This window comes from Oryctolagus cuniculus, chromosome 12 (genome assembly GCF_051225735.1).
Source record: "Oryctolagus cuniculus isolate XC-2025 breed Fujian yellow rabbit chromosome 12, ASM5122573v1, whole genome shotgun sequence".
Classification (NCBI taxonomy): domain Eukaryota; kingdom Metazoa; phylum Chordata; class Mammalia; order Lagomorpha; family Leporidae; genus Oryctolagus; species Oryctolagus cuniculus.
This window is the reverse complement of record NC_142878.1, coordinates 66811197-66826439: the sequence shown is the minus strand read 5'-3', so window position 1 is coordinate 66826439 and position 15243 is coordinate 66811197. Positions and strand designations below refer to the sequence as shown.

Here is a 15243-nt window from a genome sequence, read left to right as displayed (position 1 = left end):
ATCTGCTGTGCCTTAAAACCCTGGTCCTGCTCATTGCCCCGCAGAAACTTTCGGTGTGAAAGTAGCGTGGAAGTTATTTCGGGCCTCCGGAGTCACAGACTATGAAGTTAACTAAAGGGCTGAGGTTGGGGCATGCACATGCTGTGATCACTCTCTCTGGATGTTTTCCCACTGCACTAACCCCAGGAGGCACTCGTGGTTTATGTGTTGACTGTGACTGGAAGCTAAATCTAAGCACATGTTTACTCCCAGCGCTATTCATGTGTTTACAAGATTCCACACCAAACCTGAAGAAATCAATGGATAAAGGAGAAATGCCTAGGAAAGAACACGAAAGGACTGAATGTAAATTTTGTGATTCCAGCCAGTGCCCGCAGCAGAACGTAGTTGAAGCTAGAGCTTCAAACTCACTTTCTCTTCAGCATACACCTGACAGGAAGCAGTAAACCTCAGTCATCTTCAATCCTCACAATTTCTGCCATACCCAAGTACCACCTGAACTAGTTTATTAGTACTTTAAAAAAAAAAAAAAGGATTATTTTATTTGAAAGGTAAGTTACAGAGAGAAAGAAAGAGAGCTTCCATTAGCTGGTTCACTCCCCAAGTGGCCACAAAGGCAGGGGCTGGGCCAGGTGGAACCCAGGAGCCAGGAGCTTCTTCCAGGTCTACCATGTGGGTGCAAGGGCCCAAGCACTTGGGCCATCTTCAGCTGCTTTTCCCAAGCACATTAACAGGGAGTGGGACTGGAAGTGGAGGAGCCAGGGCTCGAACCAGCAGCACAGGCAGCACTTTAATCCACTGTACCACAGCACCAGCCTCTATTAGTGATGCTCAGGGTTGTGGGTATTTAGCACAGCAGTTAAGCCACCTCTTGGAGCACCACCTGCATCTCATATTGGAGTCCCTAAGTCCTGACTCTGGTCTCTATTCCACCTTCTTGCTAATGCACACCTTGGGAGGCTGCAAGTGATAGCTCAAGTCCTTAGACCTCGATTGAGTTTCCAACTCTTAGCTTCAGCCTGGCCCAGCAATGGCTATTGCAAACATTTTGGAAGTAAACCAGCAGATGGATAATCAGATAATCTCTGTCTCTCTCTCATGTGCTCTCCTTTTTTTTTTTTTTCTTCTCTTCTCTCTCTTTCTCTCTCTCTCTCTTTTTAGATTTACTTAATTTATTTGAAAGGGAAAGTTGCAAAGAGAGATCTTCCATCCACTGGCTCACTCCCCAAGTGGCTACCATGGCTGTGACTGGGCCAGGACAAAGCCAGGAGCCTGGAACTCTGTTCAGGTCTCCAATGAGGGTTCAGGGGCCCAAACACTTGGGCCATCTTCCATGCTTTTCCAGACACATTAGCAGGGAGCTGGATTAGAAGTGGAATAACTGGGACATGAACCAGAGTCCATATGGGATGCTGGTGTGGCAGGCAGTGGCTTAACCCACTGTCCCACAACACCAATCCTCTCTTCCTTTCAAACAAAAATTTTAAAAGTAGGATTCTCATATCCTCAATAGCACTTCAATGCACTCTTTGGTATGTACTAAATGTAAGATGTTGCTGATACACATAACAATGTACAAATCTTGACTCCATTGCTTACCAGATTTGATTTTTGGATACTTTCTCCATGCTTCATTCTTTTTTTTTTTTTTTTTCTGTCTCTCTCTCTTTGTTTTTGAATTTACTTACAAGGCAGAGAGAAAGCTCCCATCTGCTACTTCACTCCCCAAATGCCCACAACCAGGTCAAAGTCAGGAGGCAGAAACCTAATCCAGGTCTCCTATGTGGGTGGCAGGGACCTGGTTACCTCAGCCATCTCCTGCTGCTTCTTAGGGTGGACGTTCACAGGCAGCTGGACTAGGGAGTGGAGCTGGGATCTGACCCAGGCACTCTGACACGGGATGCATGTTCCAAGGGCTGTCCTAAGTGCTGCACCAGATGCCCGCCTTTCTATGCTCCAGTGCTTTGTATTCCTTAACACTGTGGAAAGGATTAAAATAGGTAACTTGGTATAAAGGGCTTGGCCCATAATAAGCCATTAATATCTCCTTCATCCCCATTCTTGGAGTCATAAAACTTCTTCTTCATTTTCCAAATCCTTCTTTCTCTCTGTGGTAGCCAGTCTCTGAAATAGCCCCCAATGACCCTCCCTCCTGGTAATTATACTCTCATGTAGTTCTACCCCACACTTAAGCAGGGTTCATCTGTGAGACCAATGGAATATGGCAGAAGGAGTGCCATGGCACTTCTGGTGCTTAACTATAAAAGACATCATAGCTCTGCTTTGCTCTCCCTTGGATCTTTGTCTCTCAGAAGAGCCAACTGCCATGTCAGGAGGAGAGGCCCATGTGGTGAAGAACTGAGGCCTTCAGCCAAGGGCTAGGGGTAGGGAAGTACTCTTGCTCACAGTAGTGTGAGTGAGTTTAAAAAAAAAAAAAAAGATTTATTTGAAAGAGTTAAAGAGAGGGCAAGCCAAAGGCAGAGATGGTGGGGGCAGGGGGAGGGGGAGTACATTTAGGGCTGGGCCAGGCCAAAACCAAGAATCAGGAGCCATGAGCTTCATCCAGGTCTCCCACATGGGTGCAGGGGCCCAAGCACTTGGGCCATCTTCCACTGCTGCCCCAAGCACATTAGCCGGGAGCTGGATTGGAAGTGGAGCAACCAGGTCTCGAACTGGAGCCCATATGGGAGCCAGTGCTGCAGGCCATGGCTTTACCTGCTATGCTACGTTGCTGGTCCCCATGAGTGAGTTGTGGTTGTGGATCCTCTAGGCCAGTCAACTACTGCAATGACTGTGACCTCAAGAGATCCTGTGCCAGAATTACCCAATTAGCTTCTTCTGAATTTCTGACCAACAAAAAATGTGAGATAACAAATGTTTAGCCGGCGCCGTGGCTCAATAGGCTAATCCTCCACCTTGCGGCGCCGGCACACCGGGTTCTAGTCCCGGTTGGGGCGCCGGATTCTGTCCCGGTTGCCCCTCTTCCAGGCCAGCTCTCTGCTATGGCCAGGGAGTGCAGTGGAGGATGGCCCAGGTGCTTGGGCCCTGCACCCCATGGGAGACCAGGAAAAGCACCTGGCTCCTGGCTCCTGCCAGGATCAGCGCGGTGCGCCGGCTGCAGCGGCGGCCATTGGAGGGTGAACCAGCAGCAAAGGAAGACCTTTCTCTCTCTGTCTCTCTCTCTCACTGTCCACTCTGCCTGTCAAAAAAAAAAAAAAAACAAACAAACAAAAAAAAAACAACAAATGTTTGTTGTTTTAAGCCTCTAGGTTTTGTTATTTGTTATGCAAGTATAGACAAATAATATGCCTTTCTACCCACAGCCTGATCTCCTTTAAAGATCTCTGAACAATGGCCAGGCTAATCCTCTGCCTTGCAGCGCCGGCACACAGGGTTCTAGTTCCAGTTGGGGCGCCGGATTCTGTCCCGGTTGCCCCTCTTCCAGGCCAGCTCTCTGCTGTGGCCCAGGAAGGCAGTGGAGGGTGGCCCAAGTACTTGGGCCCTGCACCCCATGGGAGACCAGGAGAAGCACCTGGCTCCTGCCTTCAGATCAGCGCGGTGCACCGGCTGCAGCGTGCCAGCCGCGGCGCGCCGGCCGCGGCAGCCATTGGAGAGTGAACCAACGGCAAAAGGAAGACCTTTCTCTCTCTCTCTCTCACTGTCCACTCTGCCTGTCAAAAGATAAAAAAAAAAAAATTAAAAAAGATCTCTGAACAAGATTCAGACTTTGAAAAGAGCAGTCTTTCCTGACTCCTTTGCATTGCAGTATGAAAGTGGGAGGTTAAGATGAAAACATGGAAGTGTTTCCCTTTTCCTCACTCTGGCCAAGCTGTAACTTCACCCCCATGGCCAGGACACAGTCCCAACTCTCAGCAACCTAAAAGAACACGGGAAGGAAGAATTGAACTGTTTGAAATCCCTGAACTGGAGGAGGCTGAGCTGAAAGAATTAGGGGAGACTGCAAAGCCGTAGGTCTTCAGGACAAGGAGCTTAAAGTTTAGAAGTTAGGGTGGGCTCTGGGCAGGATAGGCGGGGACAGCAGGAATGCCATTAGGGAGAGGTAGGTACTGCAGCCTGAGGCAAGGAAGAAAACTCCATTTAAACCCAGCACAGAGCTGAGAGTTAGGGAATCAATTAGACATAAGAATAGAACCAAGGCTGAAAGGGATAAGGCAGAGGGCTTAGGGACCCCAGACAGAAAGAGAGAAGAAAACTGTACCTCAGTGGTGGGAATAACATCTGCATAACTACAGGCATCACCAGCAACAGTCTGATCACAACTCCTAAGAAGTAAAGCTTTTTGGGGAGCCGGCGCTGTGGTGCAGTGGGTTAACACCCTGGCCTGAAGCGCCGGCATCCCATATGGGCCCCAGTTTGAGTCCCGGCTGTTCCACTTCAATCCAGCTCTCTGCTATGGCCTGGGAAAGCAGTAGATGATCCAAGTCCTTGGGCCCCTGCATCCACATGGGAAGACCTGGAGGAAGCTCCTAGCTCCTGGCTTTGGATCAGTGCAGCTTCGGGCATTGTGGCATATTGGGGAGTGAACCACCAAATGGAAGACCTCTCTCTCTCTCTCTCTGCCTCTCCTCTCTCTGTGTAATTCTGACTTTCAAATAAAAAAATAAATCTTAAAAAAAAAAAGTAAGGCTTTCTGGCTTCTCCGCCCCATATTCCCAGTGGTGCCTAACCACATGGGCACCCTTGCATGCAGAACGACCATAGAACCAGCCCCATGGGGAATACTGAGCGAGCCAGAGAGAGGAATGAAATAGCATGGGCTGAGGCAATGAATTCTCTTGGGCACCTGCCGCCTCATTATCAACTCCAGCAACCCAGGTGAGTGAAAGAGCAGAACAACCTTATAACCAGTCTCCTATTATCAACTGGTCCCCCCTACACCCCTCACCACCACTGCTACCCTTACCCCTACCCAAGAATCTATTTTCAATCCTCAGAAGCCAGCCTGGACACCACACCTGCAGTGAAATTTTTTCGGGAGTTATCATAGGAGATTCATTTATTCTTTCAACAAATATTCATTTTACACTGACTATTGTATTAAGCACTGGATATACAATGATGAATAAAATATACATCTCTGGGGCAACTATTTGGCCTAGCTGTTAAGACATCAGTTGGGGGCTGGTGTGTGGTCTAGCAGGTAAAGCCGCCACCTGCAATGCCAGCATCCCATATAGGCACCGGTTTGTGTTCCAGTTGCTCTACTTCAGATCTAACTCCCTGCTAATGGCCTGGGAAAGCAGCAGAAGGTGGCCCAAGTGCTTGGGACCCTACTATCCATGTGGGAGATCTGGAAGAAGCTCTTGGCTCCTGGCTTCGGCCTAGCCCAGTCCTAGAGGTTGCAGCCATCTGGGGAGTGCCTTTCCCTTATCTATAACTCTTTCAAATAAATAATAAAAAATACATCTTAAAGAAAATATGAATTTACTTGAATAATAATAATAAAATAATAAGAAGAAGACATCAGTTGGGGCACATCTCGTGTTAGTGGGCCTATGTTCAGGTTCCAGCTCTACTTCTATTTCTGGCATCCTATAGTGTGCACCCTAGGAGGCAGCAGCAGGTGGCTTAAGTAGTTGAGTCCCTGTCACCCACATGGGGGACCTAAATTGAGTTCCCAGTTCCTGGCTTAGCCTGGTCCAATCCCAGCCATTGTGGGCATTTGGGATGTGAACAAGCAAATGGGAATTCTGTGTCTCATTATCTGTTTCTGTCTCTCCACCTCTCAAAAAAATTAATATTTAAAAACAGAAACTTACATCTCTGTGCTCATGAAATTTAGAAGAAAAAGGTTCCAAATATACTTTGTCACTCTCCCTCTCTTTCATGTAAATGCTTAAGTATTTGTGTGTGTGTTTACAAATTGATAGTAATTGCTTTAAAAGAACATTCTTTGCAAGAGTGGTATTCAAAATATTTCACAGGAAACTAAGAATAAGCACTGACCCATCAAAGCAGATGTCGGTATAATTTGAATGAAGACTCTCTGTGAACAAGTCTAACTGTGCTGGTACAAAATAACTGAAGAGTACAGCCGGTTCCATGAAGGAAGTACACCTGTGGATTTTGTAGACCTTACATTTTCTTCTTTTTTTTTTTTAAAAAAATTACCTTTATAAATTAATATAAGAGAAGATTTAATGTATTGTAAATCTTAATTTTTTAAAAAAGATTTATTTATTTATTTGAAAGGCAGAGTTATAGAGAGGCAGAGGCAGAGAGAAAGGTCTTCCATCTGCTAGTTCACTCCCCAAATGGCTGCAAAGGCTGGAGCTGGGATTGATCTGAAACTAGGATCCTGGAGCTTCTTTAGGGTCTCCCCCATGGGTGCAGGGACCCAAGTACTTGAGCCATCTTCTATTTCTCTCCCAGGCACATTAGCAGGGAGCTGGATTGGAAGTGGAGCAGCCGGCGCTAGAATCAGCGCCCATATGGGATGGTGGTACTGTAGGCGGTGGCATTACTGGTACACCACAGCACCATCTCTTTAAACAAAAAACAAACAAAAAAACAAACAAGACAAGACATTTAAAAAGCAGAGCTAGAAAGAGAGAGAGAGGAGCTGCTGGTTTACTCCCCAAATGGCAGCAATAGCCAGGGGTGGGCCAGGCTGAAGCCAGGACCCAGGCTTCATCCAGGTCTCCCACATGAGTGGCAAGGTTCCAAGTACTTAGGCCATCTTACCCTGCATTAGCAAGTGCATTAGCAGGGAGCTTGGTGGGAGATGGAGCCCCTAGGACTTGATGCTGCACTGCAGAATGGATGCCGGCACCCCCACCTGCGGCTTAACCTGCAATGTCACACACAACACTGGTCCCTGCAGACCTTAATTTTAATTAAGAAAATGAAGCAAGTGACATTTCAGTTGAGGCAAAAGGATGAGGAGTTAGCCAGGCCAAGGAAGGAAGGGCAGGGAGAACAGTACAAGAGAGGAAATGAAATGTCAGAAAGCCCTAAGGCACTGCTCTCCCAGGCTTTCTTGTGGAGAGCTACAAGGGTAGTGGATGGGGAATAGGCACTTCTGTAATACCTAATGAGCAGGGTGGTGGGAAACTGGGTCAGAAAGATGGAGAGGGCAATGAAGGATCCCGGTTATTAATGCTAATACAATGACTAGCTGACATTAAGTAGCGCTTACTAGGTACACCTAATGTCCTTTTCTTATTTGTGCATCACAATGATCTTCTCAGGTGTCATTAGCCCCCTCTTCTGATTTAGAAACTCGGCACAGGTAGGTTGAATAACTTCCTCAAGGAAACTCAGATAAGAAGAGGTGGCACTGGGAGTCTAATGCAGCCTGTGTTCTTTATCAGCAGGATATGAGTTTTTGTGGCTTAACATTTTTTTTTTTCACTTACCAGAGAGAGAGAGAGAGAGAAAGAGAGAGAGAGAAACGGAGAGGCGGAGGATCAACCAAGTGAGCCACGGCACCGGCCCCCCCCCCCCCACAAAAAAAATTTTTTTTTTTTTTAAAGAAGACTAACCCTGCTCCACCTGCAGTCTGCCCTGCCTCAGTTGCTGTAAATTTCATCCTTCTAGTTTATTCTGCCTAAAAATCCCGGAGTCATTTTTTTTAAGATTTATTTATTTATTTAAAAGTCATAGTTACACAGAGTGAGAAGGAGAGGCAGACAGAAAGAAAGAGACGTCTTCCATCTGATGGTTCACTCCAAATTGGCTGCAAAGGCTGGAGCTGCGCTGATCAGAAGCCAGGAGCCAGGAGCCTCCTCCAGGTCTTCCCACATGGGTGCAGGGGCCCAAGGACTTGGGCCATGTTGTACTGCTTTCCCAGGCCATAGCAGAGAGCTGGATCAGAAATGGAACAGCCAGGACTTGAACCGGCGCTCATCTGGGATGCTGGCACTGCAGGCAGCGGCTCCACCTACTATGCCACAGCGTCGGCCCCTGGAGTCATTCTTGCTGTCATTTCTCTCCCATGCACCACATTCAGTCTTTCAGGAAATCCTGTTGGGTCTATCAATATCAACAGGTTCAGAACTCTGTATCCTTCGACCTGGTCCAAGATGATGCCATCATCTCTAGCTTGGATTACTGAAATAGCCTCTGAACAGATCACATTGCTTTCATCTTTGTCTCCCTTAGAGTCTGTCCTCAACATAGCAACCAGACTGACTTTGTTTTTTATTTGTTTGAGAGTCAGAGTTACAGAGAGAGAAAGAGAGATCTTCCATCTGCTGGTTCACTTCCCAAATGGCCACAATAGCCAGGGCTGGGTCAGGCTGAAGACAGGAGCCAGGAGTTTCATCTGGGTCTCTTACATGGCTGCAGGGGCACACACACTTGGGCCATCTTCTGCTGCCTTCCCAGGCACATTAGCAGGGAGCTGGATTGGAAGCATAGCAGCAGGGACTCAAACTGGAGCCCATATTGGATGCCAGCACTGCAGAAAGCAGTTTTAACCACTGTACTATAGCACTGACCATTTTTAAAATGTCAACTAATTAAGAGACAGAGAGACAGGCAAAGAGATCTCTCATCTGCTGATTCACTCCTCAAATGCCCACAACAGCTGAGACTGGGGCTAGGCCAGGCAGAAGCCAGGAGCCTGGAACTCAATCTGGGTCTCCCATGTGAATGGCAGAAATTCAACCCCTTGAGTTATACAACATACATTTTAAGTGTACTCTTTGGGGGCCAGCGCTATAGCATAACTGATGAAGCCGTCACCTGCAGTGCTACCATCCCATGTGGGTGCCAGGTTCAAGTCATGGCTGTTCCACTTCTGGTCCAGCTCTCTGCCATGGCCTAGGAAAGCAGCTGAAGATGGCCTAAGTCCTTCGGCACCTGCACCCGCGTGGGAGATCAGGAAGAAGCTCCTGGCTTCAGATTGGCTCAGTGCAGCTCCAGCCATCGCAGCCACTTGAGGAATGAACCAGCAGATGGACGACCACTCTCTCTGTCTGTGCCTCTCTGTTACTCTGCCTTTCAAATAAATAAATAAATTTTATTTTATTTTATTTTTAAGGTCTTCCCTCTGTTGGTTCACTCCCCAAATGGCCACTACAGCCGGCGCTGCACCAATCTGAAGCCAGGAGCCAGGTGCTTCCTCCTGGTCTCCCATACGAGTGCAGGGCCCAAGAACTTGGGCCATTGGCCAATCCAGTCCAGAGCTGGACTGGAAGAAGAGCAGCTGGGACTAGAACCCGGTGCCCATATGGGATGCCGGCACCGCAGGTGGAGGATTAACCAAGTGAGCCACAGCGCCGGCCAAATAAATTTTTTTTAAAGTGTACTCTTTGATGAGTTTTGAGAAATAAATGAGAAATCTGATTTGAAGTGGAGGCCATTTCAAGGTCACTTGAAATTATTCAGGTCCAAGGTTTCCACAGAGGGTTCCTGATTAGGAAAGTGGACAATAGCAGGGCTCTTGAGAAACATAACCAAGAGCCGGCCTGAGTTTGGCGTTGGAGTCTTACTGTAGCAGAATCTGGACTTCTGGAATTCCTGGCACCTCCTGAGGGAGAAAGCTCTCCTCAGCACTCTCACCTGTGTTTAGGACGGAAGGTGAGACCTGGGAGAGGCCCGAGACTGAATTTTTGCTCTCCTCTGCCCTGGAAGTCTGCCACCACGCAGGACCCCCATCCTTGCTCACCGATGGGGGGCGCTCCAGCTCGTGACATCCAAACCTAAACCTCACCGCTGCCACGCCACCCACAGCGCCGGATAGCCTGTCTGCTTTAGTTGAAAACTAGCTTCCGATCCACAACACCGTGGCATCCTCTGACCCCGCCGGGTCTCTGGGACTCACCGTCTTCGGGGTGCAAACGGCTGATAATCCCCTACCGGCCGGTCCCTCTTTCCCCACACTTAGAGGCTGAAACCCTGCAGCGGTTGCTGGTTCAATTTTTCACTTAGAAACAGTGAGTTCAGGGTGGCTGGGGAAACTGAGGCAGGACTGGAGATTCTGGGCAAGGGATCAGGCTCTGGCTGCAGACTCCACCTCTCCAGAGCTGGGATAGCCCTTGCGAAAGCCCACAGCGGTCCACGGCAATCCAAGAAGAAACCGCCGGGGTCCCCGCGGATGCCCCGGGAGAGCCGGGCGCCGCCCACGCAGCTGGGGAACCTCAGGGTTGGCGCTGGCTGGGTGGAGGTGGGTTTGGGGCGGGGCCCGGGCAGAGGGCGGGGCAGACCTGGGCTCACCGGCTGTGCCCGCCAAGCCCTGCACAGAGGAGGCGGAGGCGGCGGCCCTGACTCGTGGCCCCTGTGCTGCTTGCGATCGACCTCGCTGCCATGGAGGAACCCCAGGAGCCTCTGACTGGGAAGCTCCGGCTCTGCTTCTCCTCGGCTCCTCGGACCAGCGTCTCACTGCTCAGGCTCAACGAACCGGCGCTGCGGGCGCTTCGAGAGTGTCAGCGGCAACAGGTGCGGCGGGTCCCCGGGCCCCTCTTTCCTAACCCCTTCATCTGCAGAGGAGCCTGGCGCCTCCGCCGCCAGCGACCCTGGAGAAAGGACCGCGCAGGGGCGGGGGCGTCCGTAGGCTCCGACTTCTCCACCTTTTGAAGTGAAGCCCGTGGGGCAGGTGCCCTGGGCCCCCGACGCCGGATCCTGGGGACACCGCTTCGCCTGTGCTCTCTCAGCTCCAGTGTGTGCTCTCCCCCGCAGGTTCACCCGCTGATCGCTTTCCAAGGCCACCGCGGAGTAAGTGCAGGCTCGTGTGTGTGAGCGAGTTGGGGGTGAGGGAGCACAATCACCCGCCCCGGGAAGATGCGGTCAGGGCTGGAGGCTGCTAGCGGTGACGGTCTGAGGAAGTTCCGAGAACAGAACCCCCAAAGGGGCGAGGGGGCCGCTGGGACTGTGGTCCCAGGAGACTGTGGTTGAGGGCACTGTGCCGTCTCAGCCTCCTGGGACACCCAGGCCCAGCTGCACCTGCTGTGCTAACGAGCCCCGTGGGGCTCCCTTGTCTTCTGCTGGCTCAGGAAGGAGTGGCGTTGGCAGGAGAGGGACTGGCTGACCTCATGGGGCTGTCTCCTTCTATCCCCCAGTATTTGAGGTTCCCAGGCCCTGGCTGGTCCTGCCTCTTCTCCTTCATAGTGTCTCAGTGTGGTCAGGAGGGCAGCAGCGGCGGCATGGACCTTGTGTGCCAGAGCTTAGGCAGGTAAGAGCAAACAGGTAGCAGGTAAGAAAGGGTTTGCAGGAAGCGGGGGAGGGGAATGTGAAGAGGTGCTTAGTTGTTCTCCACCCTACTGGTGTTTTCCACCACTCCTTCCCAGATCTGGGCCAAACCGTCTCCACTGCCTGGGCCCCCTCAGGGAGCGCCTCACTATCTGGGCAGCCATGGACTCCGTCCCAGCCCCGTGGTTAATTCAGGGACACAACCTGACAGAAGATGCTGGAGATCCCGAGCACTGGCCCAACAGAGCAGACTCTTCTGCGGCAGATGCAGTATCACAGTCACAGGTGGCACTGGAGGAGGTGTGGCCAGAAACGGCAGGGAGCTGTGAGAAGGTGGGGCCCGGCCCTAAGCCCAGGGAGTAAATGCTTCTGCCACTTTCCCTGCCAGGTGCCAGATCCACTGGCAAGCCACCAAGGACAGTCACTCCCAGGATCTTCGCGGGAGCACACAGCACAGTGGGAAGTGAGGTACTTGGGACAGGGTGGGACTCATGAGCCCTGGCATGGCTCACCTGTCTAATCGCCACTTATAACGCAGCGATAAAAAATCTGGTCTCACCTGGTACCCTGCTCTTATCCCCTCTTCAAACGTCCTAGGAACCAGACCCATCTGCGAAACAGAGAGCCTGATCAGGCACAGCTTTCCTCTGCCAAACAGAAACACCTGGACAGGGTAAGGGCTTTTCGGGAGCACTTTCAGTCAGGCTAATGTTAAAACTGGAAGCTCATGAAATAGGAAGACTTTTTTTTTTAAGGTTTATTTATCTGAAAGGAAGAATTACAGAGAGAGAGGAAGAGACAGAGAAAGATCTTCCATCCACTGGTTCATTCCCTAAATGGCTGCAATGGCCAGGGTTGGGTCAGGCCAAAGCCAGGAGCCTGGAACTCCACCCAGGTCTCCCGCATGAGTGGCAGGGGCCCAAGCACTTGGGCCATCTTCAGCTGCTTTCCCAGGCACATTAGCAGAGAGCTGGATTGGAAGTGGAGCAGCCAGGACTTGAACTGGTGCCCATATGGGATCACAGCATCACAGGTTGTAGCTTAACATACTGCACCCTACACTGGCCCCAAATGGGAGGACTTTTTGAAAGACAAGATGGGAAGCTCCTGGACTGCTTATGTCACACAGGTATTTTCCTTAATAGAAACGTTCAGCATCTACAGCCACAATAGGACTAGAAGAGAAGAGACTCAGAGCTCTACCTCTAGCTCCAAGTCCCCCACAAGAGATGCCCAGTCAGGACTTACAAGAGGGAGAAGACTGGGAGGAAGGAGATGAAGACAGGGACCCCAGTCCCTCTGTTCAAGCAGGTGAGTTAGTGAGAGGAGGGTAAAAATGCCACGGTGGAGAAGAGCCCTATTACCACTTGTGTTTGCTTGCTTGCTTCCTAGACTCTGAATCCCCAAGTCCTGAAGAGGTACCGGATTACCTCCTGTGAGTTCACTGCCATTTCCAATTTCATCAAGCTTCGTGCAGATTTTAACTTCCTGGAAGCTGGGAGTTTTGGGGGGCAGTGAAAATGAAGGTGACAACTGTGTGCTCCTGGCAGGCAATACAAGGCCATCCACAGCGTAGAGCAGCAACAGGCCTATGAGCAGGACTTTGAGACAGATTATGCTGAATACCGCACCCTGCATGCCCGTGTTGGGGCTGCAAGCCAGCGGTTCATAGAGCTGGGAGCAGAGATCAAGAGAGTTCAGCGAGGATCTCCGGAATACAAGGTAAGGACTGGACCCAGGCTGGTTTTCCAGCCCCACTGGCCACTAAACTTCTTGCTAACTTAAGCTGTGTTTGTTCAGCAACTAGGCAAAGTGACAAGTAAACTTGTTTTGACAGAGAAGTCTGTCACATGGGTGTTAATTTCCCTTATTTCTCAATGTGGAGCTCAGCACTAGTATTTTCTGTTTCAGGTATTAGAAGAAAAGATAGTCCAGGAGTATAAAAAGTTCAGGAAGGTAAGACAAGGTGTGGGAATGGAAGCAGGAAGGCAGACATGACGATTTTAGGTCCTAACATGGATACCCTTTCTCCTCAGCGGTACCCAGGTTACCGGGAAGAAAAGCGCCGCTGTGAGTACCTGCATCAGAAACTGTCCCACATTAAAGGCCTCATCTTGGAGTTTGAGGAGAAGTACGGGGGCAGCTGAAGCTGTCATGAGGGCTCTTGACCCTCTGCCCGGTGAGATATGAACAAAGCAGCTATCAACCAGTTAACTGTATGCTTTCCTTAGGAATTCATGGTGCACGCAGGGAGCTGCTTGGGTTTTACAGGTTTTTGATCATTGCCGTTTTAAGTTGGGCACAGGGCCAAGGCTCCACAGCTCTGCCCAGGAGACTAGGGGAGGTAGCAGAACCGTGGCTTTTTCACCTTAGTGTTTTCAAATTCTGAGAAATGACATTATTTCCAGGACAAGATACTCTGAGGATATTAGACAAACTAAAGGGAATTTAGCCTGGTAGCCTCCCTAAGGAAGCAATGAGAACTTTCGGTAACAGAGTTAAAGCAGCTTATAGCACACCTGGATATAATGGGAAAGGGCTTGGGTGTTATACATGTACTGATTGTGAATTTTTACAACATGATTAAAACAGTAAAACTGTTCCTGTGTCTTTTGTCTTCCTTAAACTCTGCAAGTCGGTGGTCTTACCCATAGCTGTACACTGAAATGCTTCTGGGCTAAAAACTCAGATCTGGGGGCAGGTGTTTGACCTAGCAGTTAGGATGCCCATATCCCCTATCAAAGAAACTGGGTTCAATCCCTGGCACCTAACAGACCATGGGAAGTAGCAATAACTAGTCAATTGCATGGGTTCCTGCCACCCATGAGGGAGAACTAAACTGAGTTCCTGGCTCCCAGCTCTGGCCCCAGCCCCAGCTGTTGCAGGCATTTGACGAGTAATCAGAAGACGGGAACTCGCTCTCTTTCTGCCCCTCAACTAAATAATTGAAAAATAAAAACTAGATCCCCATACCCCAACCTAGGTGTTAGGAGTTAGAATCTCTAAGACTATGGCTTACACATTTACTTTTTAAAAGCATATACATGATCATGTCTATCTTGCTATACAGCCCTTCCAAATTAATTTAAAAAATTTTTTTTGAAACAGAGAAGGGAGAGGAGGGACAGAAAAATCTTCCATCCATTGGTTCACTCCCCAATTGACTACAACTGTTGCAGGCCGAAGCCAGGAACCAAGAACTTATTCCCAGTCTCCCACATGGGTGCAAGTGCCCAAAGACTTGACCCATCTTCTGCTTTCCCAAGCACATTTGTAGGGAGCTGCATCAGAAGTGCAGCAGCCAGGATTTGAATGGGTGCCCATATGGGGACTGCAGGCTTTGGCTTAACGTGCTGCGTTATAGCGCTAGTCTTGCCCAAATTCATCTTATAATTGACAGCTGGAGACAGTAGGGACAAAGTTCTTTTCTGAACACAGGGGTGTATAGGATCACTTCCAAGTAGGGCTCCTATCTGGAGTTATCCTGTATACACAATTTTGATCTGGCTACGCAAAGTGGGAAATGGTTCAATTCATTTGAACTAAAGATCACTCCAGTCCTGTCCCTTTTCACCCCTTTCTGTTGCAGAAGGAAGTGCAGGCTTCACTCCCAACTGCTTTTCTCTGGTTCTACCAGAGAGGGAAGTTAATGGGCCACACCTTAGGCTTTGGGGGAAGAGAGCTGCACCCAGCAATTCCTGAACCCCAACTTGATGCCACACCCACATAGGACATTTCTGGGCAGAGAACAGTCTTTGGGAGGTGTAGGCAAGCAGTAAGCACAGCTGCATGGCAAGGATAAACAACAACCCATCCTTAGGGCATTGGCAGGGCCAGAAACAGCCCAAGCACAAAGGCCCCTCACCTGTTTTAATCATCAGGCTGGGGACATGGGCAACAATGTGAGGCTACAAAGAAAGGGGAAGTTTGTAAAGGATTTGTGAGTTGGACTCAGTTGACCACTACAGTAGCTAGTATTTGGCTTTTAGAATTAATGAAAATTAAAACTGCCATTCCCAGCCACCTTTCATACATACTTAACAGTGCTGATCACAGAACATTTTAAGCACTGTAAAGTCCTATTGAACA

The 15243-nt window shown here is 49.6% G+C and overlaps 1 protein-coding gene across 3 annotated transcripts; it reads left to right on the top strand.

Moving 5' to 3' along the window:
• The first annotated feature begins 10207 nt into the window (after positions 1-10207).
• On the top strand, positions 10208-13756 carry ELL3 (elongation factor for RNA polymerase II 3). Of its 3 annotated transcripts, none has more exons than XM_008268825.5 (11): positions 10208-10404; positions 10645-10680; positions 11025-11137; positions 11253-11439; positions 11543-11622; positions 11752-11827; positions 12300-12465; positions 12547-12589; positions 12705-12876; positions 13066-13110; positions 13191-13756. In XM_008268825.5, the coding sequence occupies exons 1-11, from the start codon at positions 10273-10275 to the stop codon at positions 13299-13301; spliced, it is 1161 nt and encodes a 386-aa protein (XP_008267047.1). In that variant the 5' UTR covers positions 10208-10272; the 3' UTR covers positions 13302-13756. The 3 variants fall into 3 exon arrangements, with proteins under 3 accessions (XP_008267047.1, XP_008267046.1, NP_001164787.1); XM_008268824.5 differs by having other exon boundaries at positions 11253-11454; NM_001171316.1 differs by having other exon boundaries at positions 10273-10404; positions 11253-11454; positions 12300-12447; positions 13191-13301.
• The last annotated feature ends 1487 nt before the right edge of the window (positions 13757-15243 follow it).